Source organism: Brachionichthys hirsutus, chromosome 7, assembly GCF_040956055.1.
Source record: "Brachionichthys hirsutus isolate HB-005 chromosome 7, CSIRO-AGI_Bhir_v1, whole genome shotgun sequence".
Lineage (NCBI taxonomy): Eukaryota > Metazoa > Chordata > Actinopteri > Lophiiformes > Brachionichthyidae > Brachionichthys > Brachionichthys hirsutus.
In genome coordinates this window covers 15,624,773-15,650,772 of record NC_090903.1, presented here as the reverse complement: position 1 = coordinate 15,650,772, position 26,000 = coordinate 15,624,773, and the positions used below count along the sequence as shown (strand labels likewise).

Sequence of the window (26,000 nt, the reverse complement as noted above, 5' to 3'; positions counted from 1 at the left end):
AGGACAAACACTCCGAGCTTTTGCTCGCCAGGTTCCAGATATTCCCACGGCTCCTGAACGCATCATACCGTTTGCCTACGGACAAACAAACACTGAAACGGTGTTTCCTCATTCAAACAACCGCTCATTGGTTTAAGCTCGATGATGTCATGACACGATCACCTGCTTGATGCTGATTGGACACCTACATTCACTGTGTCTCCTCCTCCTCCTCCTCATCATCATCATCAGTCCATCTGCTGATCCGTGGCAGCAGACGCTCTGTTGGGTCCGACCTGGGGGCGGAGCTCTGAGTGACGGGACAGAGGACAGAGGACAGGGGACAGAGGACAGAGGTGGACGGTCTCCATGTTTCAGACTCGATTTCCGACGCGGCGTCCGGTCGCTCGGTGCCGGGAATGTTGAATGTCGTGAAAACACGATGAAAAAAACAACGTGGAAATCCAGTTCAAGTTGGAGCGGAGGGGGGAACGTGGTTCCGAGTGGAACCGAAGCAGAACCAGTGGCAGAACCGCTTCTGTGTCCCGGACACACTGGAATGGTAGAGAAGTGTTGGCGATGCGTTCAGGGACCTTCAGCCTTTGTGTCACAAGGACAGTGGGGCTCCGAGGATGGAAGCAGTGCAGTGTGAATGTGATGATGTCATCGTCACATGACCACTGACACGGCTCGTTGGACCCCCAAAGGTCAGAGGGGAGAGTCCTGGTTTGTCAGATTATCTGTGAATGCAGCATTTGCTCGATACGGACAAGAGGGGGGCGGAGTCAGGCTCAGGAAGGGCCGCCCCTCCCCCGTCAGAGAGCCTCCTGATTGGCTGTCAGGTACTCCTCAGCTCTCTTGTGAGCCTCCAGAGCCTTGATGGTGTAGACGTCCTGAGGAAGCTCCGACTTCCTCCTCATCAGGACCTTGTCCTTCTTCAGGTCCTTCACACCCTGAGGGGAACGGGGGGGGGGGGGGGTCGATCAGTTCAGCAGCTGATTGGTCCCTGGTCACTGATCATACGCCGACTCATTCACCTGTGAGGCCTCCGTCTCTACCGTCTTCTTCAGCAGCTGGATGTCTTCAGCAGTTGGAGTCTCCGTCTCCATGGAGTAGACAGTCACAGAAGTACTGTCCCTGTACATGTACTGCAAGTACACACAAAAACACGTCAGCACCAGCGCACATCAAAGGCCGGCGACATTCCCAAGGCCCGGAGGGAGGGACAGCTGACGCTGCACGGCGGGGAAAAGAAGAATAAAATCGCAGCGAAGCCTCAGCTGGAGGTCCCTGAACGCATCGCAGGACCTCGTTCCCCTCCTAACTGGGTCCACATGGTGATCTGGATCAGCACCAGGAGGTTCTAGATGGTTCTGGTGTCTTTATACACCAACATGAAAAGTCAACGTGAATCAGAGCTGATGTTTATTTTTAACTGATTCTTAATCCATAAATGGTTTAATGTTAAAATAAATAAATAAATCCTAATGCCATTCTGGATCAGAACCAGATGAAATTCGGTGGTGAGGTAGAACACCCACCCCGCTAACATTACTAGTGCTGCTAACATTACTAGCGCTGCTAACATTACCAGCGCTGCTAACATTATTAGCGCTGCTAACATTACCAGCGCTGCTAACATTACGAGTGCTGCTAACATTACTAGCGCTGCTAACATTACCAGCGCTGCTAACATTACGAGTGCTGCTAACATTACCAGTGCTAACATTACTAGTGCTAACGTTACTAGTGCTGCTAACATTACTAGTGCTAACATTATTAGCGCTAACATTATTAGCGCTGCTAACATTACTAGTGCTGCTAACATTACTAGTGCTGCTAACATTACTAGTGCTAACATTATTAGCGCTGCTGACATTATTAGCGCTTCATGACAAAAACCGACCTGTTCCTGTGGGTGGAGACCTGGACGGAGGGGGTGGAGCTTACTGATCTGGAAGACAGGACGGTGAAAATGAATAATGACTAACGGAAACATCGATAACGACGATTAGCCGTTCAGCCTTTCCAGTCGTTGGGGTGATCAGTTCTCATCGGTTACCGGATCCATTCTAGAACCGTGTTACCGATCAATGGCTCCTCCCACAGACAGGTGATTGGTTACCTGTGGGTTCTGTCTGGCCAGCTCTTCTATCTTGTGCCAGATCTCCTCTCTCTCCTTCAGCTTATATTTCTCTCTGCAGACACAGAACATGTTAAAGACGCACTGAACCCACACAAGCAGCTGTTTCGGGTTGTGTGTGCGCGTGTGTGTGTGTGCACGTGTGTGTGCGCGTGTTACTTCTGTTTTTCAGCCTTGTACTGTTGTGTGCAGTCGTCAAACAGTTTCTGGTTCATCTCCATGAAGAGCTTCAGAGCGTTGTAGATCAGACCGTGGATTGTCCTGGCGCGCGCACGCACACACACACACACACGCACACACACACGCACGCACACACACACACACACACGCACACACGCACGCACGCACACACACACACGCACACACGCACGCACGCACACGCACACACGCACGCACGCACACACACACGCACGCACACACACACACACACACACACGCACGCACGCACACACACACACGCACACACGCACACGCACACACGCACACACACGCGCACACACGCACACGCACACACACGCACGCACACGCACGCACGCACACACACACACGCACACGCACACACACGCACCAGCATTAGTGTGTTTGATCAGTTTTTCTGCGTATGAAGATGAACGATGGTCTAAACGAAGCTTCCACTCGTCCTTCGTGTTGAAGGCAGTGGAGCCACGTGATTGGAGGTCTGATCAGCCAATCGGATTCAGCTGTGTGTGCGTGTGTGTGTGCGTGTGCGTACTTGTTCCAGTGGCTCTTGGAGTTCTTGTAGAGGGCGGGGAACATGATGGGGAGGATCTTGGCGGCGTTGTCACTGATCAGACTCATGATGTATTCGTTGTTCCAGTAATAGAGCGCTCGCTCCGCCACCTGCACACACAGGACCTCATCATCATCATCATCATCATCACCGTCCTCTTCCTCGTCAGGTTGCGTTCTCAGGAAGGAGGACATCGTCATCATCGTCATCGTCAGGACCGTCGTTCCTGTTTCTGACGGCTCTCTCGCTTTCTGGTTGAACTCAGTGACTCCGGTTCTGGTTCCGGTTCCGGTTCCGGTTCTACCTGGAAGTGTGGGCTGGACACACACTTGGCGAGCTGCCTGAAGAGCGGCTCCTGGACTTTGACGAACTCCGACGGCTCGATGACGTCCAGGATCTCCTCCAGCTCGTTCAGGAACATCACCTCCTTCGGGCTGTGAGTCTTTGGCCAGAACTTGAGCAGACCCACGATCACCTACAGGAGTTCAAAGGTCAGGGCAAGGCAGGTCACTACGGAAACCAAGCATCACCGGCCGACTCACCGGCTCCGTCAGGCTGCTGTCTTTCTCCAGGAACTGGACCACACAGTACGCCAGCTGAAGACAGACGGAGACAGTCACAAACGGGAGCCGCGCGGCGAGGTCACATGACAGGAAGTGACCTCCGACCTGCGGGTGGTAGACGCTCAGGGACTTGACTTTATGGAGAGGCAGCAGAACCCGGATCAGAAACATCTTGTGCTCTTCTTTCAGAGGAAGAGCGAAGCCGTTGATGATGCTGAGAAATAAGAGAGTCACGTGACCAGAGCGCCAGCGTCCAATCACAGCAGTGGTTGGAGTGGGCGGTACCTGCCCAGGATCTCCAGCAGCTCAGCGATGCCGTTGTGATGCTCCGTCTCGTATATGAACCTGGAAGACGACACCAGTGAGTCGGGCGGAGCGGGAACGGACCGGGAACGCCGGCGGGCCTGACCTGTAGAAGATGTTGTTGATCTGGCGCCGGACGTAGGCGCGGAGTCCCAGGAACTTCCCGTAGACGCGGTGGAGGATGGTCTTCAGGAAGTCCCTCTCTCGGGGGTCCTCGCTGTCCAACAGCTCCAGCAGCTTCAACACAAACAGGAAGTGAGCGAACGGGAAGTCCGAACGGCGCCGGACGCTCACGCATCCCAGCTTACCGACATCACAAACTTCTGGTCGATGTATTTCTTGGCGATGTTTGGTAGGAAATCCGGAGATTCCAGGAAGCGGAGGAAAAACTCGTAGACCAGCTGAGGAGAAAGGTAGACGGGTTTAAATGACCGGGAGCTGATCCAGGATCAGAGTCCGAGCTCGGGCCGGCGCCCCTTCAGCAATGAACTCTACAGTGGAACAACAAAACAAAACAAAACAGTGGAGCCGAGGCGAACCGAAGACAGGCGGAAGAAGGCGGAGTCAGAGCAGCAGGAAGTCCCCGAGACCCGGGGGGGGGGCTCGTGAAGGGTTCCGGTACCTGCAGGTGGGGCCAGGCCGCCTCCAGAGTGGGCTCGTCCTCCTCAGGATCAAACTCGGCTCCGGTCGGGTTGGAGGACGGAGGAAGAGTCCGGAAAAGGTTCACTGAAAACTGACGGCAGGGAGGTTACCGAGGGAACGGGGGCGTGTGTGTGCGTGTGTGTGTGCGTGTGTGCGTGCGCGCGTTCACCATCAGCACGGCCTCGGGGTAGATGGCCTCCGTCACCACGTCGCTGCTGTGCGTGATGTACTCCACCATCTCGTTAAGCCCCGCCCTCTTCACCTCCTTGTACTTGAGGTCGCTGAGGGGGTCGCTGACGAAGTCGAACAGGACGCAGCACTGATGGAGCTTCTGGACAAACAGCTCCTCGCGCTCCGCCAGCGGCGCATCTGGACGGGGGCGGGACACAGACGACCCAATCAGCACCGACGCCGAGGGCAGAAACCAATGAGACGGCCCCTCTGATTGGCTCTCGGGCGGCCAGGTCACCTTTGAGCGCAGGTAGCTTCTGCAGCTCTCTGTTTTTGGTCAGGCTGAACCGGGACGAGCTCTGGCGCCGCTCCTTCTTCACCAGCTGAGGACCTCCAGAGTATTTGATCTTATTGAGCTGAGTGGGAGGCGGCGTGCTGTTACTGGGACGTTTACTGGCGCTCTGCTGCTGGGACACGCACGCACACACACACACACACACACAGGCACGCACACACACACACACACGCACACAGGCACGCACACACACAGACGCACGCACACACGCACACACACACACACACAGACACGCACACACACAGACGCACGCACACACGCACACACACACACACACAGACACGCACACACACAGGCACGCACACACACACACACACACACGCACGCACACACACACACACACACGAGTTCGAACCTATCAGGACGTCTAACTGCAGGAAATCCGGCACCGAACAGGAAGTCGATCTAAAACCTGATTTATTGATTACATCTGAGACGAGCTGGTCGACCGCGTCGCCATGGCGACAGCAGCAGATGACTTAACGGTAAAGACTCACCTCGTCTGAGTTTTCGGCGGCGGCCTCCTTCCCTCCGCTGTTCTTCATGCCGCCTTTGGCAGGCTTGGATGTTTCCTATCGACAGAACGACATCGTGGATTGATGGAGACGGACAGACGGACACACGGCAGCGGGGAAAGCACTGGAGTAAAAGGATCCGATTCCTCAGGACCAGAACCAGAACCTGGAGTCTAGATCTAGATCTGGATCTGGATTGAAGCAGAACAGTCTCGAGAAGAGCCGGAGAAGATGGGCCATTAGAGACAAGTTAGGGAAACACTTTAACAGCTGCTGATTGATCGCGTTCTACAGTATTGATTAGGGACGCCACCCCCCCCCCCCCCCCCGCGTCATTACCAGTCAATACCGATAGAAATACAATCAATCGGAAGGTAACTGATTGATTAGTAGTGATCATCGGGGATGGCTCACCGCCAGAGCTAACCTCAGGTTAGCATCACAGCTACATGTTTAATGAACAGCATTTCAGGGCAGGCTGATTTAACAACCGAGAACGAGCCGCAGGCGAGAGGATGAATAATTAAAGGCGACGGGCGGGAGTTCCTGCCCGGAGCTCGAGCTAACATCAGCTAGCATCGGTGCTCCTGGACAACGACCACCGCAGCCGCAGCCGGAGACAGCCGCCGAGGGTCGGTCAGATTAACTCCCGTCTGCAGCCGGCTAGCACGCGACGCTACTAGCTAACCTTGAGCTAGTATTCCTTAGCCGTCCTCTGCTAACGGGGCCTCGGTGGGTTAGCGCGTTAGCTTAGCTTGCTGCTACTCGATAAAACGTCAGTCTTCGTCAGGAACATTTCCGTCTGCTCCCGACCACCGGGAAACGTCCCAACTTCTTCGTGCTGCGGGAACGAACCGGAAAGCTCACCTTCTCCTTTTTGGTCTTGTTCGGCATCTTGACCGCGCAGTGGGGCGGTGCTACCGTGTTCTTCGCGGGACTCAGGCGGCGTCTCTCGGTGTGCATCGAGTCCCTGCGCCGTTCCCGGTCCAGGCAAACCGATTGGCTCCTGACGAGCAAACCTACCCAGCAACCCATGGAAGGATTTATTTAGATTGGTTGCCTGAAAGTTTAGTGGCGTGGCTGAGGCTGACTGAAGGCGAAGACTCTTCCCCAGCAACGAAACACCTCCAACCTGAAGATACTGAAGTAGTGCTGTCAAGTACATGTAGTAGTACTATATCATGTACGTGTAATACAGGATAAGTACGACTACATGATTTAGCTACTAAATCAGCTCAACTAAATTTAGTACTAGTACCGTCATGTACATGTAGTAGTATTTTCATGTATGTGGAGTAATACTGTCAGCTACGTGTAGTACAACTACCATGTAGTCGGTGAGGTACAAAAATACCTCACCGAGACGCAGTATCACGACGCCACAGCGGCATCACGTGGATGTAACAGCTGGACACAATGGGGGGGCAAAGTGGGCAACGTCCCACAAAAATGAGTCCAGAGTTCTCAGAACTATCCTCATTCCAAGTTGCTGTGCAACACAAAAACAAAAAGAAAGGTCCATAGAAGAATGCATTTTTCGAGTTATAAAAATTTGGTTTGATGAATTTTCCTTTTTATTGCATCCAAAATAAGCACTCGAAGCAATTGAAGACTACTCTCAGTTGCAAGACAAACAAAAGGTCTGAAATCTGGTTTTCAAGAACTACAAATGACAAATAACTAAACAAAAATGTCCAAAATTGGAACGAAAACTAGACTAACTGGACCCAACGGGATAAAAAAACAAAAGACAAAGATCCACGAGAGACCTCAGACTCGAGATGTTATCTGGAACTTCAAACACATGACAGTCAGCATCTCTCAGACCTTGGGCTGCCTCGGTCCTGTGGCTGAAAGTCTTGTGCACTGACCGGACACATAGGACAGAACCCCCCCCCCCCCAGCTCCTAGTCAAAGTTAAAATCAGTCTCGAAGTCGAGAGAGGTAAATTCTGGGGATAGGCTCAGGGTCTCTGAGGTGATCTCCATACAGGAAGAGTCCCCCTGACTGCATGGACTATCATCTGGTTTCAATCCAGAGCCAGGATCTGATGTGTCCAGCCCCTTTAGGTCAGAAGCTGCGGTGTCAGGATCTCCTGAACTCAGTTCAGTTTCAGACTGAATTTCCTGCTGCTGCCGGGTCTGGTATCTGGTTTGGGATCTGGTCTGTCGAACAGGATAGACTCCAATGGGGGGGTCCTTTGTTGTCTTGCCTCTAGTTTTGGGGCATAGTTTAGGTTGAGGTTTAGGAGCCGTGTCAGGATGGTTCTCTGGATTGGATGTGGGCTCGGTGTCCTGGTCTTGCTCAGGTCCAGACTGAGATTCGATTTGTAGGGGGGTGTCGGACACAGAAGTTGAGGAATGCTTTTGTTGTCCTCCGTGACCCTTAAACAGGTTTGAAGGAACAGACAAGGGAAGCGTGTCCTGGTCGCGCTGGGGTTCAGGTTCTGACTCAATTTGGTTTTGAGGACTTGGTTTGGGTGGGGCCTGTGTTGGACAGGTTGGGTTCTGTTCTGTAGGCCCAGTTTGAGGCGTGAACTGGCTGCCGGGTTGAGCCTCAGATTGGACTGGTGGATTGGGTTCTGGTTGGATTCTTTGTGAAGTTGTTTCAGATGGTGCGACCTCAGGTAGCGGATGTGAGCTAGACCAAAGTGATGCAAGGTGAACCTCTGATTCTGGTTGGGTTTCAAGACTCGGAGAAGAACAGACCACAGCTGCTGGTTTGAAGTTAGGAAGATTGTGATGCTGAGATTGTAGTTTTTGTGCTTGGGGGGTAGGAAGTTGACTTTCGCTGATGACACTGCTCTTGGCTCTGTCGTGTGTCGCCGGTTTGGTGATGGAGGAGATGCCAGATTGGCCAACGTTGCTGTAGAAGATGTCAAATAAGGCCTGGGCTTTGGCTGCAGCCAAGTTGGTCTTTAGTTTCTCAGGTTTCTGAGTTCCACTACAGAGAGCCATGAAGGGTGGGGGCTTGACAAACACGGCGTGAGTTTGCTCACTTTCGGGGACACCAGGAGCTGAAACGTCCGACACCATCTTCACCACTGCTGGTTGTGAAGGTTGGGCCGTGGATACGACAGGCTTGGGAGTGTTGGATGCAAGTTTAGAAACTGCCGGCGCAGAAGGAACCACGAAAGGTACTGGTTTAGAAACCGGCGGTGCAGAAGGACGCAGGAAAGGTACTGGTTTGGAAACCGGCGGTGCAGAAGGAACCACGAAAGGCACTGGTTTAGAAACTGGCGGCGCAGAAGGAACCAGGAAAGGTACTGGTTTAGAAACTGGCGGTGCAGAAGGACGCAGGAAAGGTACTGGTTTGGAAACCGGTGGTTCAGAAGGAACCAGGAAAGGTACTGGTTTAGAAACTGGCGGTGCAGAAGAAAGCAGGAAAGGTACTGGTTTAGAAACTGGCGGTGCAGAAGGACGCAGGAAAGGTACTGGTTTAGAAACTGGCGGTGCAGAATTAAGCGGTACTAGTTTAGAAATGACTGGTGAAGTTTTAGAAGCTGGCTTCATAGGTTTAACCTTAGCTGGTACAGGTTTAGGAACCCACTCCGTGGGTTTAGCATCAAACCGCTTGGAACTTGGTGGGACAGGTTTAGTCTCAACCGGTTCGGACCCGTCAACTGCTGGTGCAGCCATTGATGACGGTGTTTTACCCAACTGTGGCTCAGACTTCATTTCTAACGATGTATGCCGGACCTTTGCTTGAGGACCGGAGAATTCCGGTCCCTCTTTAGGAGGCGGCGCTCGTAAATTGGGCTTTGGGGGTTTGATGGCTTGAGTTGGAGGATCTGGGAATATTGGTCCATCTTTTGGAGCAGGCCCTGGCTGACTGGTGTTTTGGGTTCTAATGGCAAGGAAGGTATTCAGGGTTGCAGGTTTGCCCATCATGGTTGTCCTACTCGGGACTGCAGTGGGTCCAGGGAGGTTGGGCCGGATCCTTCCTTGATTAGCGGCGTCGGTCACCCAAGGAGGAGGCGCCGTATACTCGCCCCCCAGTTTGTCGGCTATCTCTTTAGCGACAGCCATGGATCTGGCTAAAGGCTCCTGCGCTGAAACGGGATTCTGCGTCGCAGACACGTCGTCGTCTTTGATGAACTCTGCAGCAACTTTCTGCGCCTCCTTTTCCAGAGTGTTCTCCCTTTTCTTCCAGGCAAACTTTCCGAATGAAAAGTTTGAGACTGGAGGTGCTGACTTGCCGGCTTCCAGACTCTGTTTCCGGAGCTTGGCCCTCATTGCTGGACTGGGTCCACAGAGGATTTTGGGGGGGTCGTAGGGCTTTGGTGGGGGTGGGGGCTTGCTGTCCTCTGGCTTCTCTACCGGTTGACCCGACTCCAGCCGTTTGAACGTTTCCTTGTCAGCCGTAGGTCTCCTCTCATGCCGGCCGTTGTCGTGTTTGGATCTGGAGTCTGTGTGTTTACCATATTTAGATTTGTGCTCATCTGCTCTCGGCTCGTATTTGGGACGCTCCTCATGGCTGCTATCGTCACCCTTTCGGTACCGGAGCTGACGGTCCTCTTTGCTGTGCGTGTGTTTGTCTTCCTCGTCTCTTCTGCTGTATTTATCTCTGTCCTCCTCTTCTCTGCTGTACCGGTATTTGTCCTCCTTCTTGCCGTATTCATACTTCTCATTGTTTTTCCTGTAGGAAGGCTTCGCCTCTTCCAGGTTTGTGGGACCTTTAAAATCGTCCTCCCCTCCCCTCTTTCTCTCCTTGTCCTTTAACTCCTGTCTCGGTTTGGACTTGTCCTCCTTGTCTCCGTTTCGTTTCTCGTCCCCCTCATGTTTGCGTTTCTTCCCGATGGCGTCCGAGGCCAGTCCGGCCTGGCGGTCCCAGGTTCCTCCTCTGTTCATACAAGGGATTCTGGTACATTCGTTTCTGAGAAGGAGGCATTGAAACAGACAGAATCAGGAGGACGACCTTTGACCTGAACACAGAAACTGACCCCATGCTGGAGTTCAGGTTCAGCCTGGAAGCAATCTGACCCTGACCCCCCTCAGAGGGTTAGGGTGGACAAACGTCCTCCACCTGAAGGCGTCTCTGTTCAGCTACACACCTTGTATTTCTCGTTGTGAGCGTGCGTGGTGACGTGCTCTTCTGCACAGATGCCGTCCCCGAAAAAGTCTCTGCAGAGCAGACAGAAGAATCCGCTGACGGGCAGCAAGAACTCTGAACCTGCAGCCAAACACAGGGGGCGAGGTTTCAGGCCACACAGCGCTGAGAGCAACCACCAATCACTGTTTACCTGGAGAACGGCGCCGTCTCCAGAACCTGCCAGGACGCAAGAGGGTTAAAAAGCAAACAGGCGGGAAAACCTGGGGTACCTCGGGCAGCACAAGTACCCCGGGGCAGCGCAAGTACCCCGGGGCAGCGCAAGTACCCCGGGGCAGCGCAAGTACCCCGGGGCAGCGCAAGTACCTCATGCAGCACAAGTACCTCGGGGCAGCACAAGTACCCCGAGGCAGCACAAGTACCCCGGGGCGGCACAAGTACCTTTGGCAGGTTTGGTCAGCTTCTCTTCCGGCCCAGCGTTCGTGATCATTTTGGATGGAGGAGAAGCCCAGGGCCGCTCATACGGGTCCAACGTCTGCCAAAAGACAAAGCAGTGAAGCAGAAGGGCCAGAGACATAAAGGGCCGTAAACCAATGTCCACCCCAAAGACGAAAAACAAGGACGCTCAAACCTTTTTGTGTGTTTTGCTGTGCAAGTGTGTGAAAAAGTCAAACATGGAACCGGAGGTGACGTTACAGTCGTTGCACCAATGGTTTCCAGCATCGTAGTACTCAAAAGGATTGGTGGGCGGGGCCGAGGGAGGGGCCGGGGCAAGGACCGCCAGGTTGAACGGCGCCTGCACCGCTGAGGTCTGCCAGAAACAAAGACGGCGAGTCAGCGTGGCCGGATGGAGGAACAGGAGTCAGAGTTCCATCGTCAGAACACGAAGACGGACATTCAGGACTCTCACCTTCCCGACGTTCCGGAGTCCACCAAAGAGATCGACACCAAATCTGGGAGGATCCGGCCGGAGCGGTCGCAACGGCTAAAAGCCTCGACGCCACTTTAACGTTTACGCTCGACTCGGCCCGTAAAGAACGCCGTTTGTTCAACAAACACATTCACGGTGAAACGGATCAGCTTTGATCCGATTACTGGACCGGGACCGGCTCAGCCCGGGACCGGCTCAGCCCGGGACCAGCTCAGCCCGGGACCGGTCAGACGTTCGAACCAAAGCAGCTCCCACTCGGCCGTTGGATCGACCCCCCCGGGAAGCAACGGATTCCAGTTCTCCTCCTCCTCCGGGGGGAGGAGCTCCCCGTGGAGGAGGAGAACCAGCCGAGCTCGCCGGTGTTCGTACCTTCATCACCGAGCCGCTGGCTGCCTGCTCCTGCTCCTGCTCCTGCTCCTCTGGGGGCGGGGCTTCCTCCCGCTCCACGGCCGGCTTGCCGGTCCCGCGGGGCCGATCGGATGGACTCAGGCCGAGGATGAGCGCCACCTTATCGATCTCGTTGCGCTTCTTCTCAGCCGCCTCGTGCTCTTTGCGCAGACTGGAGATCTGCATCATGACCTCCTCCTGCAAGTGGCTGATCTCCTGCAGGAGGGGGTCCTTGTGGCCTCCTTTCTCCCGCCGCTTCCTCCTCAGGAGCTCGCCTGGAAACACAACGAATGTTGAGACCTGCTGGCGCCTCTTTCCCGTCTCTCGGCTCCCGTCCAGCAGGAAGGAAGAATCTGGAAACGCGCCGACGTTCAATCAACGATCATCACGATCGTTCAGGATCCCCGGGAACGTTTATTCCAGAGTTCTGGAGACTCCGGGGTCGATCCGGAACGTCTCAGGATCCCCGGGAGGAACTGGAGAGAAGACGACCTGCAGTACCTGCCTGCTGACATCACACCTGACCCTGGCTGGTCGGATGACGGACGGACGACGGACGGACGAGGCTCTGCTTGACCCACCTTGGTGCTTCCTGAGTCCCTCCAGCTCCTTCATCAGATATTCCTTCTTCTTCATCCTGTTCTCTCTCTCCTCCTTCAGCTTCTCTCTCTCCTCCAGAACCTGAACGCACAACAACAGCTCACCTGATGACCTCACCTGATGACATCACCATCCTCACAGTGGGAGGAGCTTAGGAGGACCAACCTTCTGCTTCTGGCTCTCGGTGTTCTCCTCCTCGGACACGCTCCTGTCCCGGCTGCTGACGTGTCTCTTCTCACCGTCCTGAACGGGACTCTTCACCAAACCTGAGGACGCAAGCAGCAGCAGAAATGAGGCGTCCAATCAGGATCCAGATCCCAGTCCCGCCCCCGGGACCGGCGTCTCCTGACCTCGTCTCTTCCTTCTCCTTTAAAAGTCGACACTGTTTTACACTGACCTTTGGCCCCCGCCTCAGGGTCCGAACTGTTGAAGGGCAGAGTGGGCGGGGGCTCCTGCGGGGGCGGGGCCATGTTAGGGGGCGGGTACATGGGCGGCCACTGCTGGTGCACGTAGGGGAAGTAGTTTCCGTATTGGCCGTAACCTGGGGGAGGGAAGTTGGGGGGCATCACGCCATGGAGCTGTGGGGGGGGGTAGCTGGGTAAGGCCACGCCCCCGTGAAGGGGGAGGGTACCGTGGTCGAGGGGGGTGGTGGCGTTTCTTTCACGCCTCTGTCTTGGTGAGATGTGGGCGGAGCCGAGCTCTTCCTGCAGCCGTCGTCGCTGCTCCAGCTGCCGCCCCGCCCACGGCTCCTCCCACTGGAGCTGTGGCTCCGCCTCCCGGGAATCCTGTCACCCGAGCTGTCAGACGAGTACCGGCGGCGGCGCGTGGGTGTCTTCGGAGGCGCCTTGTTGCCGTGGAGACGCTCTTTGGTCCTGGCAGCCATCTTGCTGATCTCGGCCACGCCCAGGTCCAAACCGATGGTCTTCAGCAGGTCCTGGAGCTTCTCGTACTCCTCCAGCGCCTGACGCTCGCCGGCCTCCAGCGGCTCCGCCCCCGGGGGACAGCAGGGGTTGGACACCTGGACCCGAATGCTTTGATCGGGGGTGATTGTGGGCCGGCTCGCGTACCTCGTGTCCACCCCCCCCTGCGCCTGAAGGGGCGGAGCAACATCTGGGTAGTCTCCGTACAACTCCTCCTCCGTCACGTCTCCGTACAGATCCAGCCCGTGGTGTCGGACCGCCTCCGGCGCCGGCGGAGGGTCGGGCTCCTCCGACTCGCCGTACAGGAATCTCTCCTCGTCATCGATGTCGTCCGAAGTCTTTCCCCGCCTCTCGGCGCCGGCCGCCTGCCCCCCCAGCAGGGCGAGGATCTCTCTGACCTCGGCGTTCTGGGCCGTCTGTGGACCGGACTGCAGTTCTGACAGGACCGACGCCACCCTGTGCGGCTCCATGCCTCGGACCGCCAGCAGCAGCTGCTCGGCCACCTGGGACACGTTGGATCCGTCCAGAACTCGGGGCGAGTCGGAGCTCTGGAGGGAGAGACGGAGCAGAAACGTGACCTCATCGCCCGGCTGTGACATCATCGCTGCTCCCGGGTCCTACCCGGAGTGACGGCGAGTCGTCGGAGTCGTGGCGCCGCTTCAGGATGGATTTGGTCGGCAGACTCAGCGTCTCCTCCAGCTCCTTCCTGCGTCTCGCCGTCTCCAGCTCTCGGAACTCCTTCCTGGATTCGTCGTGGCTGCTGCTGGAGCTCCGGCTGCTCCTCTGACGGCTCTTACTGCGAGCCTGGCTCCGCCCTCTGCTCCGCCCTCTGGACCTGGACCTGGATCGGGACTTGCTCCGGCAGCGACTCCTGCTCCTACCGCGGCTCCTGGCCCGGTTCCGGTCCGGACTCGGGCTGCGGGGTCGGCTCTTGCTCCAACCGCGGCTCTTGGCCCGGTTCCGGTCCAGACTCCGGCTCCGGCTGCGGGGTCGGCTCTTGCTGCGCCCCCGACTCTTGGCTCGATTCCGGTCCAGACTCCGGCTCCTGCTCCGACCGCGGCTCTTGGCCCGCTTCCGGTCCGGACTCCGGCTCTGGCTGCGCCCCCGACTCTTGGCCCGGTTCCGGTCCAGACTCCGGCTCCGGCTCCGACCGCGGCTCTTGGCCCGGTTCCGGTCTGGACTCCGGCTCCTGCTCCGACCGCGGCTCTTGGCCCGGTTCCGGTCCGGACTCCGGCTCAGGCTGCGCCCCCGACTCTTTGCCCGGTTCCGTTCCGGACTCCGGTCTGGACTCCGGCTCCGCCCGTACTGTGGCTGAGGAGGGTAGCCTCTGCATGGAAACACTGGTTTTAGCTGGACTGGATTTTATTCGAGACACTTTATTATCATTATGCTAATTAGCTAACATAACAAAACCGTGTGAAGGGACACATTGGAACATAAAAACCAAAATCTCTCCTGAAACAACAAAATATACACAGAGAGACTGAGAATCCAGCAACAGCAGCACGGCGGGACAGGGACAGAGCGTCCCCAGCGGGACAGGCTCAGAGCGTCCCCAGCGGGACAGGCACAGAGCGTCCCCAGCGGGACAGGGACAGAGCGTCCCCAGCGGGACAGGCTCAGAGCGTCCCCAGCGGGACAGGCACAGAGCGTCCCCAGCGGGACAGGGACAGAGCGTCCCCAGCGGGACAGGCTCAGAGCGTCCCCAGCGGGACAGGGACAGAGCGTCCCCAGCGGGACAGGCTCAGAGCGTCCCCAGCGGGACAGGGACAGAGCGTCCCCAGCGGGACAGGCTCAGAGCGTCCCCAGCGGGACAGGCACAGAGCGTCCCCAGCGGGACAGGGACAGAGCGTCCCCAGCGGGACAGGCTCAGAGCGTCCCCAGCGGGACAGGGACAGAGCGTCCCCAGCGGGACAGGCTCAGAGCGTCCCCAGCGGGACAGGGACAGAGCGTCCCCAGCGGGACAGGCACAGAGCGTCCCCAGCGGGACAGGGACAGAGCGTCCCCAGCGGGACAGGCTCAGAGCGTCCCCAGCGGGACAGGCACAGAGCGTCCCCAGCGGGACAGGGACAGAGCGTCCCCAGCGGGACAGGCTCAGAGCGTCCCCAGCGGGACAGGGACAGAGCGTCCCCAGCGGGACAGGCTCAGAGCGTCCCCAGCGGGACAGGGACAGAGCGTCCCCAGCGGGACAGGCTCAGAGCGTCCCCAGCGGGACAGGCACAGAGCGTCCCCAGCGGGACAGGGACAGAGCGTCCCCAGCGGGACAGGCTCAGAGCGTCCCCAGCGGGACAGGGACAGAGCGTCCCCAGCGGGACAGGCTCAGAGCGTCCCCAGCGGGACAGGGACAGAGCGTCCCCAGCGGGACAGGCACAGAGCGTCCCCAGCGGGACAGGGACAGAGCGTCCCCAGCGGGACAGGCTCAGAGCGTCCCCAGCGGGACAGGCACAGAGCGTCCCCAGCGGGACAGGGACAGAGCGTCCCCAGCGGGACAGGCTCAGAGCGTCCCCAGCGGGACAGGGACAGAGCGTCCCCAGCGGGACAGGCTCAGAGCGTCCCCAGCGGGACAGGGACAGAGCGTCCCCAGCGGGACAGGCACAGAACGGCTGCTTTCACAGCCCGGGGGAAGAAGCTGTTCCTGAGCCTCGCTGTGCTGCTTCTTATTGTCCTGAACCGCCTCCCTGAGGGGGGCGGGACAAACAGTTTGTGGGCCGGGTGGGCGGGGTCTGTGGGCGGGACAAACAGTTTGCGGGCCGGGTGGGCGACCCAGGATGCTCCCTATTATGACCCGGTTGATGAATTATTGATCTCAATCTCTGGTTCTGGTTCTCTTCTCTGGATCCGTGTTAAATCTAAATATTTTTTAAATCCTCCCCCTCCCACCCAAACCTCTTCCTGCTCAGGACCCCCCCCTGAAATGATCTCTACCTGTATTAAGTACAAACATCAGGTTCTTTAAAACGGACCTTTAGCACCACCTCGTACCTGTTCTGGAGCCGGGCGGGCCCAGACGGTTCCGTCAGCTCGTTCCCCACGGTGATGACCAGCTTGTGGTCCAGGGGGGCCGGTTTACGGGGGGAGGGGGACCGCTGCAACGACACCAGCAGAAGTTCCGCTCAACTGGACCGAACCGGACCAGAACCGGAACTCTTCCGGCCCGGCTGACTCACCTCTCTCGGCGGACCTCCGACCCACTTCTCACCGCGGCGGTGACTCCCTGAGCCCGGGGGAGGCCCGCGGTACGGGTCCCGTTGGACCTGGTCCGGAGGTCTGGCCCGGATCTTCTCGTCTCTGTAGGCCGGTGGAAGTGAAGGCCTCGCGGGCGGCGGAGGCCGACCGTGATACATGTTCTACCGGAGACGGTTCGTGTTCCCGCAGCTCCGGTTCAGAAACCGGGACGGACTTCACTCCCAATCCGGATCAACAACAGAACCGATTCAGAGCCGATTCGCATCCTTCTCTCCAGAAACACAAACCTCTTCTTCTCCTTCTTCTTCTCCTGCCCCAGTTCAGCGGCAGCGCGCTGATGCGGCTCCCGCAGCGCCCCTGCTGGTCAGGCCGGATAGTGCGTCGTCTGGAGTCTTGCTTCACTTTGGAAAACATTTTAATATTTTCTTTTCCGTGACAAATTTCGAAACGTTTGACATTTAAAATAGACAAGTGGAGATATTCTGGAATAAAAGCCACATTCTTCTGTTAAATAAAAAGGAACACCACAGACACTGATAAATCCATATGTTTATATTTATTAAAATATTCCATCAAACAGAATTTACAAATCTACATCACTGAGGATTACCGATCACTGCAGACCCGTCCGTCTCACTGAAGACCCGTCTGTCTCACTGCAGACCCGTCTGTCTCACCGCTGACCCGTCTGTCTCTCCTGACCAGCTGTCGCCTGTGGAGACAGAGAGGACAGACATTTCTACCACAAACTCTTGAAAACTTCCAACTTTTAAATTCTCAGAATTCCCACCAAGGCTGCATTTCATGACGTTATCATCTCTCGTGTAATGTGTGTGTGTGCGTGTGTGTGCGTGCGTGTGTGCGTGTAGGGAGGGGGTCCATCATCAGCATCGTTCCTCCTCCTCCTCCTCCTCCTCCTCCTCCGCTGGACCGGAAGCCTCAGAAGGAAAATTGGCACAAAAAGAATATTTTCTCAAATTTACAATTGACTAAATACTGAATATTACTGGGCGCCCAGCGAGGTTCGCGGGTTCGAACCCGACTTGTGGCCATTCTGAGAGGAGTTTGCGTGTTCTTCCCGTGCCTGCGTGGGTTCTCCCCGGGTTCTCCCCGGGTTCTCTCCGGGTTCCTCCCAACACCAAAAACAAATTGCCCGGCGGTGTGAGTGTGTGTGGCTGACTGGCGGCTTGTCCAGGGTGTGTCCCGCCTCTCGCCCGTTGACTGCTGGGATCGACCCGGTAACGGCAACGTTTTAAAACAAGTTGTCAAAGCCGGAGTCCACCAGGCACAGGAACCTGAACCAGAACCGCCGCCTTCATCGGACCCCGTTAGTGCTGACGGGTCACCTGCACACAGGTACCCATTATCCGGGGCAGCAGCGGCTCGGTGGGTTGGGAACTGTAGGGTCACCGGTTCAAATCCCAGCCCAGCAGGGAGACGGCCGGGATTATTTCAGCGACACAATGGAAGCACGTTCGGCAGGGGGCCCAACGGACCCACCTGCAGTCCCGGCCACGCCCACTGGAGGCCTTTGAAACATTGTGGCCATCGTCGTCATTATGAACCCGGACTCGAGAGCAGCTAAAACGCTAACGACGAGGCGCTACAGACGAGCTAGGATTCAGTTTTAAATGTTGTCTTTGTACCGTTTTGAGTTCCATTTAATAAATAAATTGTAAATCACTGCAAAGTCTTTATTTTAATTTGAAGCAGCTTCCCAACTTCTGTTTTATCCTTCGTGCTCATGTTTCGTTCTTCTTCTTGATGACGGAGCGGCTTTTCATCAGGACATTAACCAGAACCGTCGTTATCAGTCCAGCGATTGGCTGTCGTCATTATTGATGACGGGGGGGGGGGGGGGTCATCAGGGCTTCTTGCTTCTGGCTCAATCTGTAACTCTGCTGAATCCTGAACTCTAGCTGGGCTGCGGAGCGATCGCTCACCTGGTCGGCTCCAACAGGTCCAGGACCTGGACTCCGTTCCTCGTCCCTGTTCCTAAAACAAAACGCTCCAAAGTCGCTCTGACTCGCAGGTTTTACTGGGTTTGTTTTCACCTTTTCTTTTATCTGCTGGGACGGTTCGCTGGCTGTGAAGCACAATCAGCGACTTCAGGGTCCAGTGACCTTGTGCACGGTTGCACGACCTTGCCGGAGCTGCATCGGGTCAGGGCGAGGTCGTAATAAAGGGAACTCGTGAAACCCTCCTGCCTTATTTTATTTCAGTTTCCTTCGTTTGTCAGGAAACTAGGATGACATGAATAACGCTCGGACGGACAGGACGAAGACACCGACCGGCAAAGCGCCCAACAGATCAGCTCCGGAGTGAAGACCCAAACCAGCCGACACAAAGTCCCCTCAGAGCCGGACTGAACCGACTCGTGTTTCACATCATGTTTGAGGAATGAAAAAGAATGAGAAACATCAGATGATCTGATTAAGTTTAATACTTGAAAAACAGCTGACAGTACAGACAGGACTAAACGGGCGGAGCTACAAAATGAAAACACAACACCTCTTAACATTTCTCTGAGACCATTTCCCACTTCTCCAGGAAATCCTGCAGGTTGAGATTAAACACATCGATGCCTTTGGGGGACAGATGGACGCCGTCGGACCGGTACAGACCCGTGTTTGCGCCGCAGCGGATGCTTTCGTGGGTCAGCGACGCGCCGCCCAGCTCCGAGAGCACGTTTTGGATCCTGCGGTTGACCGTCGATCGGACGAGATCGACTTCGTGGCTGTCGGTTGAGTGGCGCCACACCCTCCGAGGGAGGATGTTGGACCACACGAGGATGCACTGTGGGAAGATGCTCCTTATGGACGTCAGGTCTTTCTTGACAGATGCCAGCAGGTCAGTTGGGCTGTCGGTGCTCAGGTCATTGCCGCCCAGGTGCATGATGAGTACGTCCGGGTTGGGCCAGGTGACCTTTAACTGGTGCAGCTGGGGCAGGAGCTGAGGCCACATCATGCCCTGGATGCCCTTCCACCAGATGAGCACCTTGCTGGGGTCCATGCCCAGCTGCATACCTACCTCGGGAGACTTGGCCCGCGACTCCGCCCAGTACACCAGCGAGTGGCCACAAATCCACACGTTCCTCGGCTTGTTTTCTGGAACATCTACAACATTTCAGGAGAATATATTTGCGTGAGTTACGGATCTCCGATCGGTTGCACAACTTAATCCCAGGATACCAACTGGACTGGACCGGTTTCACAAAGATTAGCCTGGCTGGCGCAGAAATCGTCTTCCTGCGTCCTCCGAGGAGACCCGGTCCAGAACCAAAACCCAAGAGTGTTCTGAGCACAAATATTTAACAACAGTTCATCCAACAGTCTGAACCCGACAGTCGCTGTCCTGGCTGCTGACGCCCGATTTGCTGACTGGACCGTAATAACAGTTATCAGTGACTTCTCACATCATCGATCATTTAATTGGCTGGAATAATCAATTACGGCACCAAGAAAAGTCAGTCAGGATTTTTATGTTCTAACTGTTGTTAGACCACAAAACAATCGATGTAAAACGTCAACATGACTGATTACAGGGAAACAGTCGGTAACGTCTGCTGATACATTTTACAGCTGAATAATTTAACACTGAGCCTGATCAATTGTCGATATTAAGAGTTTAAAATGATCACCTACCTTCATCTCTAACAAAGTAACGTTGCGTCAATAACGCGACTTCTACAGTGAAGTTGGCTCCCGAGCGACAGTAAACGGAAGGAAATGAAGAATCCGACATTTCGTTAAAACAGCAGTTCCATTTTTTACCATTTTAATTACTCGGCTAAAAAAATAATAATCTGCCAAAAAGTTTCCAAGAAAGGAAATGGACGTTAATGTCAACATGAACAATAAAAACGCCATTCGGTGTTACGGCTGGTCCTCACGTAGCGACGGAGTTACATCCCCAAGAGCCCGCCGCTAAACGACTTCCAGGACGGCGGGCGAAGGCCGCGACGCATCAACTTCAACTTGAGCAACGCTTAAAGGTCGAGGCGACGCTCGCCGTGATCACATGGTTTAAAAGCGCGTCAGAGAGGAAGTGATCGGTGTCCGTCGTGGGCGAGCGAGAGACTCCTCCTCCACGCCGACTTTCTTGATGTGCTATTTGACATATTCGGATGATGACATCGTGTTTCCATGCTCGGGTGGACCAGCGCTGACACATGGATCCATTTGAACTTAGAACTAACCGAGGAGCCGTACCAACTCAGAACCGGATGAGAAGCAGAGAATGCTAACGCTACCTGAACGCTAAAAGCTCACAGACTATTTCAAATGGACGAAATGAGGAAGTTCAATACTGAATCTTACTGCTAAAAGCTCCATATGTTAGCTCACTAAGCTAACATTCTCACAGAATCAAAGGTATTAAAATTCAGAAGATTGAAAACTAATATTCAAAATACTAGCTACATACCGCTACTGATTTAAAGTGTGAATATTTAAGATTTCGGCTCCGTACTACTGGATCAATAATCTCCATGAGATCAATAGCTGGACTCACATCAACATTAAGTAGAGTTACTTACCATATTTATGGGTACATCAACATGATTACATTAACAATGCACTAACTGCTAGCTCTCTTTAATTTCCCCAAACAGCCGCAATTATTTTTTATAAAACCCCGAAATGCGCCCACAAAACGTTCCGATTCAGTTATCGAGCAAATTTAATTTGAGCTGACTTCTACATCGATATAATAATCACACCTGGCTCTGAAATAATCATCATCAATGAAAAATCACGACATTTTACGAAAGCTAACTGTCAGTGTTAGCTTCCTTGGCTAAATGTTAGCGTCACACCGAGTGAAGAAAACAAGCTAGTTCACGATCCAACCTGACGACACAGTCGGGCCTGAAATATTTAGCTTGAACACAATGCAAGTGTAAAACATTAAAATAAAACGGTGACGTTTTACTGTTTACAGGTATAAAGGTGAACACTTACTGCGTCACTGCTGATAAGTTTGACCGATGGCCGCTACAAGATGGAACTGAAATCTTGCTGTTAGCCTCCTGGGCTAACATTAGCTTCACACATTGGAAGCTGTAGGATGAGCTTTAGCTGGTATAGCTGGAACACCTGATTTCTGACACCCCACGCACATGAAACGTTTCCATCCTTACCCCCCCCCCCTCGTGGGACGGCGCCGCAAACAAGAATAGAAGTGGCTAGCTAGCGACGCGTTGGGCTAACAGCTAACCAACAGAAGAAAAAAAAACATCTTCAAAGTGTACAACGATCCGGAGGACGAGACATTTAGCCTTTAATCAGACAGGACAGCGGAACACTGACTGGGCATGGGGGAGAGAAAGTAAGGGACAGGTGGGAATCAAACTCGCAGCCCCGACACCTGACTTCCAAACATTTCATCTAAAAACGATCATGTTTAATGTCTTCAAAGACTGAGCTGCGACATTAGCCGTCTCTAGCGTCCTCGCGTTTACCTTTAAAGGTAGGAGCGCTTCTTTCACTTCATCGCATTCATTTCTTAATCGCACGTCGTCTTCCGTTAACAAATCTGAAAAATGCTGCGAGAAGAAAAAACAAAGCGGACGTACCCCGTTTTTCAAGGACACGGCTCATAGTCAAAACGCATCAACCTCCGGGACAGTGGACGCCGAAACGTCAACGTCCACTCAGGTTAAAACTCGACCGGGCTTAGCGGCCACGGCGCCGTCTTCCCAACGGTTCTACCAGATCTTCACGACTGGGTTCGCTCTCGTTTTCATCTACCTGCTTAAAGCGCCAGTCGAGTCAAACAAAACAGAAAACTATTTTCCTCTCTTACCTGCAACAAATCGACCTGAAAATGTGTTTGAAGAATTAGTATGCAGAGATTATGACATCACTGAACGCTGATGATGAAGGTAATGGAATCGAACAAATCGCGATACCTGGTGGAATCGGAGTGCCGTCCTTTTTCTTCTCCAGTTTCTTCCGGGCTAGCTTCTCCTGGAACAACTGGTCCCTCTTTTCCAAAACCCGCTGGTTGTACAAATCCAGCTGCAACACGGACACAAATCCCACGTCAGGACTTACGAGGAAACATCGGAACATTTGACACCGGAACAACGCAACAATCCCATCGGATGCTTTGCGAGCAGCACCGCTGACGCTACCTTCTCCTTCTGCTTGATCTTTATCTCGTCGTCTGTACCGGAGGACATCTGAGGAAGGGATATCGATGACGACTCTCTGGGTAAACTGAATTGAACCGTTTTGATTGGCTTGGTTGGTGGATGCACACTCAGAGACTTGACCGTCTCAATGACCTTCAGGCATCGTGCCACCGTCGTAGAGATGGCCGCCTGGCCGCCGCTTGTAGAGCTCGATGCCGACGGCGTTCCTGCAGAGGGCGCTAAATGGCTGCTGGAGTCGAGGGCAGTGGCCACAGATTCCCGGCCAAAGAAAGGGAAGACCGGGTAACTGGAGGATTGAGTGAAAGGAGATCCTCCAGGATATTGCCGAGGTGGAGGCCCTGGAGGGGTTTGGGGTTGAGGACCAGAGGGGGGCCTGGGAAGCGGTCCGGGGGAGGGTCCTGCTGTCGATCCGAGTCTCTGGGCAGGTTGACTGGCTGTGGAGGTCTGGGCTGGACCTTGGGTTGAACTGGCTGGTGTGGGAGGATGACTGTAGCGTGCAGGAGGAGGCGCAGGAGGAGAGACGGAGGGCTTCCTCTGCATCATCTTGGTGAGACACTGGAGGTGTTGCGCTTCCTTTAGTGCCTCCAATTCTTGCTGGTCCAGGAATTCTTCATACTCCGAGGCGGCCGCCGGTCTGCCGAGTGGCTCTAAACTCGAGGATCTGGCAGGGGAACAGCCGAGACCGCGATTCGCCTGGACAGAACCGGTTCTACCCATTTGCACTTCTTCTCTTGGGGATGGTAACGTTTCTCTTTCTGTGGACGAGGACTTTGGGCCGCAGAAGATCTCGTTAGCTTGGCTTGCCAGTTTGGACACTTCTCCCGTCGTCAGCTTTAGGCCAATTGTCCGGAGCAGATTCTGGATCTTGTCGTAGTGTTCCGTCTTGCTCATGGAGTCCTCGTCCGTCCGCTCCAGTGAGGACCGTCGAGGACCCGGCCGTTTGTTCTCTCCTCCCCCTCTTAGACTGCTGCTGGGTTGGTCGGAGGGAGCCATTCCCAGAATCCGAGAGAAACCTTTGCCATCCTGAAGCGCCCGCTCATGAGGCAGGAGGTCATCGGCCACATAAACGGGCTCCGGTTTCTTTTCAGCATCCACCTTTTTATTGAGCATATCAAGGAAGCGATCAAGGGGCGGTCTCTCAGGCTGAGGCGACCGCCGTTTGGGGGAAAGGCTTCTAGGAGGCGAGCATGTCGGGGACGGCGGTCTGAAAGGGGAAACAGCATTTTGGATGGAAGCAGCGGGATCCTGTTGTGACCGATGGGCGGGCGGGGACTCATCAGGGAGCTGGCTCGGCTTGGCAGGCTGACACTGCTCATCGTACGGTCGTTCCACATGTGGCGAGTCGTGCACGCGGTCGTCATAGGGTTCGTCGTAAACAGCGTAGCGATCGGTGTAAGGCTGGCTGGTAGATGGATGAACGGCGTAGACGGCGTCGCCATAGCGATGACTTCCATACGGACGATCGCTGTACAGGCCTTCCGCGGGGGGGCGTCTAGCGTAGGGGTCGCTGTAGCGGTCAACGTACCGCCGGTCTTGATAAGGGCCGTAAAGACGGTCGTGGTAAGGGTCGGCGTACTCCTGAGGAGGGAGAGGGCGGTACTCCGGTCCCTCGGGACGCTTCCTCAGGATGGATCGGACTGGTTTGTACTCGGCCAGGGGGGTGGCGATCCTGCCATGGTCGTAGTCGATGCAGGTCTTCTGCCCCAAGTCTCTGTCCACCAGAGACTTCTTGTAGGCGATCATATCGTTCAGCTGTTCCAGCTCCCACGTTTTCCTTGCCAGTTCGTCCTCCACTATCCTGACAGGCCTGGCTGGGGGGGTGACGTCTCTCCTCCTCTTGTGACGTTCTTCGCCGTCTCTGCTCTTTTTCGTCCCCTTCTTGCTGTCCCTGTTCTTGGTTCTCTCGTTGCTGCTGCTGCGACTCCTGCTGGAGCTTTTGCTCCTGCTGTGGCTCCTCGTGCTCCTCTGTGGCCTCTCTCGGCTTCGGCTTCGCCTGGACCTGTAGCTTTTGCGGTCCCGATCAACAATGGGGCTGCGCTTCCTTTTGAGGAGACGTCCAAATTTGTCTGTTGGTGGACTCTTGCTCCTACTTTTAGCCGGAATCCTGGCCCCACCCCGAGTGGGACTCCTGCTCCGACTCCTGCTCCGGCTGGATCTCCGCCGGGACGCGCTGTGGTCCCTTCTGCTTGCTCCGACCTTGCTGTCTTGAGTTCGAAGACTTTTCACCACCGCTTTCAGCTTGTCTGTTTTCACGCTTGTTTTCCTGAAACGGACAAGTTTATTACAAATGTGGATTTCTTGACGGAAAAGTGACAATTGACGGATCCCACTACAAGATTCGTGAAGTCTGAACTCACACAATGTCCTCTGAAGATTTGGTCAGCTTGATGGTCATCTACAAATGAGACAAATGCGTTAACTCTGTCAACAACCGATGAGTAAGACCCTCGATACCCGATGAAGTAAAACAATCCTGGATTCTAGCACGTCACAAGACAAAGATTAAGACGAGAATCTGAGCCCTTGCTGCTGGTTGAGATAGAACAGGGGCGGGCAACCTCAGACACGCGAGTCACGGCTGGCATGCGAGTTTATGTCGGCATATATCATTATATTTAAAGCTCACAAGAACTGGAGCACACTAAATGTTAAATACTAAACAATTACTGTTTAATGCGTAGTGTAAGTCTACGCGGATGGGATCACGTGTCTTGGGGACTCTTGGGAGTTCAGTCGGCTAGCTAGCAGCGGCGTTAGCATGGCGAGTAAACAGAGTTCCAGTTGTGACAGATTTGTTTTCCTCCGCACCTGAACGAACCTTCGATACTTTGAATTACAGCTGTGAAGAAATAAATCCAGTCTTCTTTACCTTTCCTTTCTGCGCCCCAATGCTGCCCAATTTCCGAGCGGGGAGGAAAACACTTTCTGTGAAACGTTTGATTCTGATGGCCTGGTTCCCCCCCTCCGCCATTTCATGCTTGGAGACAACAGAAACGGGCACCGGAATCACCAAACGCTCAAATCTGTTCATATTCTAGATAAAATAAACGGAGAATAAGCGAGAGCAGAAAGCTCGGCTGGAGGGAACGGGCTAGCTCTCGTTGAGCTAACAAAGCACAGCCATTAGCATTAAGGCTACGAGGCGCTCACCGGGACAACGCTGAATTCCACTTTCTCGTTCAGCTCCAGTTTCTTCTTGTCGATCACCTCCGACAGGTGGAAGTAGAGCTGAGGGTTCTGAGCGCACTTGATGAGCCCCGAGTCGGCGACGAACTCGATCACAATGCCCTGCGTTGAACAGACAACGTGTCACGGGTTGCCAGGTTCAGCCCGCCCCCCCACAGCGGT

General features: G+C 54.9%; 3 protein-coding genes across 3 annotated transcripts; all 3 read right to left on the bottom strand.

Moving 5' to 3' along the window:
• Window positions 1-347: 347 nt before the first annotated feature.
• On the bottom strand, window positions 348-6,316 carry ppp2r5d (protein phosphatase 2, regulatory subunit B', delta). Its single transcript, XM_068741297.1, has 16 exons — window positions 6,290-6,316; window positions 5,405-5,479; window positions 4,851-5,019; window positions 4,551-4,750; window positions 4,362-4,472; window positions 4,048-4,140; window positions 3,846-3,976; window positions 3,722-3,781; window positions 3,542-3,650; window positions 3,416-3,469; window positions 3,178-3,348; window positions 2,856-2,983; window positions 2,282-2,383; window positions 2,105-2,177; window positions 1,017-1,127; window positions 348-932 (listed from the first exon to the last, which is right to left on the bottom strand). Exons 1-16 carry the CDS (start codon window positions 6,314-6,316, stop codon window positions 795-797), a joined length of 1,752 nt encoding a protein of 583 aa, XP_068597398.1. The 3' UTR covers window positions 348-794.
• A 663-nt stretch (window positions 6,317-6,979) lies between these two features.
• Window positions 6,980-16,653, bottom strand: LOC137895496 (zinc finger protein 318-like). Its single transcript, XM_068740971.1, is given in 14 exon segments — window positions 6,980-8,531; window positions 9,078-10,251; window positions 10,253-10,297; window positions 10,476-10,594; window positions 10,913-11,006; window positions 11,103-11,282; window positions 11,772-12,064; window positions 12,371-12,470; window positions 12,555-12,642; window positions 12,771-13,002; window positions 13,005-13,857; window positions 13,931-14,639; window positions 16,286-16,395; window positions 16,477-16,653. Coding segments are annotated over 14 exon segments (5,376 nt in total). The 3' UTR covers window positions 6,980-7,329.
• Window positions 16,654-18,928: 2,275 nt separating this feature from the next.
• Window positions 18,929-23,771, bottom strand: si:dkeyp-121d4.3 (zinc finger protein 318). Its single transcript, XM_068741296.1, has 3 exons — window positions 22,632-23,771; window positions 22,407-22,515; window positions 18,929-19,611 (listed from the first exon to the last, which is right to left on the bottom strand). The coding sequence occupies exons 1-3, from the start codon at window positions 23,760-23,762 to the stop codon at window positions 19,010-19,012; spliced, it is 1,842 nt and encodes a 613-aa protein (XP_068597397.1). The 5' UTR covers window positions 23,763-23,771; the 3' UTR covers window positions 18,929-19,009.
• Between the last annotated feature and the right edge of the window lie 2,229 nt (window positions 23,772-26,000).

What these genes read in the sequence shown, in the direction of transcription:
- ppp2r5d (XM_068741297.1), bottom strand. Translation starts at nt 6,316, where the DNA reads ATGCCGAACAAGACCAAAAAGGAGAAG. An exon ending in CCGCCGAAAACTCAGACGAG is followed by an intron (nt 5,020 to 5,404) that starts GTGAGTCTTTAC and finishes TGCGTGTCCCAG; the next exon opens with CAGCAGAGCGCCAGTAAACG. An exon ending in TACAAGGCTGAAAAACAGAA is followed by an intron (nt 2,178 to 2,281) that starts GTAACACGCGCA and finishes CTGTGTCTGCAG; the next exon opens with AGAGAAATATAAGCTGAAGG.
- si:dkeyp-121d4.3 (XM_068741296.1), bottom strand. Translation starts at nt 23,762, where the DNA reads ATGCTCAATAAAAAGGTGGATGCTGAAAAGAAACCGGAGCCCGTTTAT. An exon ending in AGATCAAGCAGAAGGAGAAG is followed by an intron (nt 22,516 to 22,631) that starts GTAGCGTCAGCG and finishes TCCGTGTTGCAG; the next exon opens with CTGGATTTGTACAACCAGCG. An exon ending in CGGCACTCCGATTCCACCAG is followed by an intron (nt 19,612 to 22,406) that starts GTATCGCGATTT and finishes GAAATGTTGTAG; the next exon opens with ATGTTCCAGAAAACAAGCCG.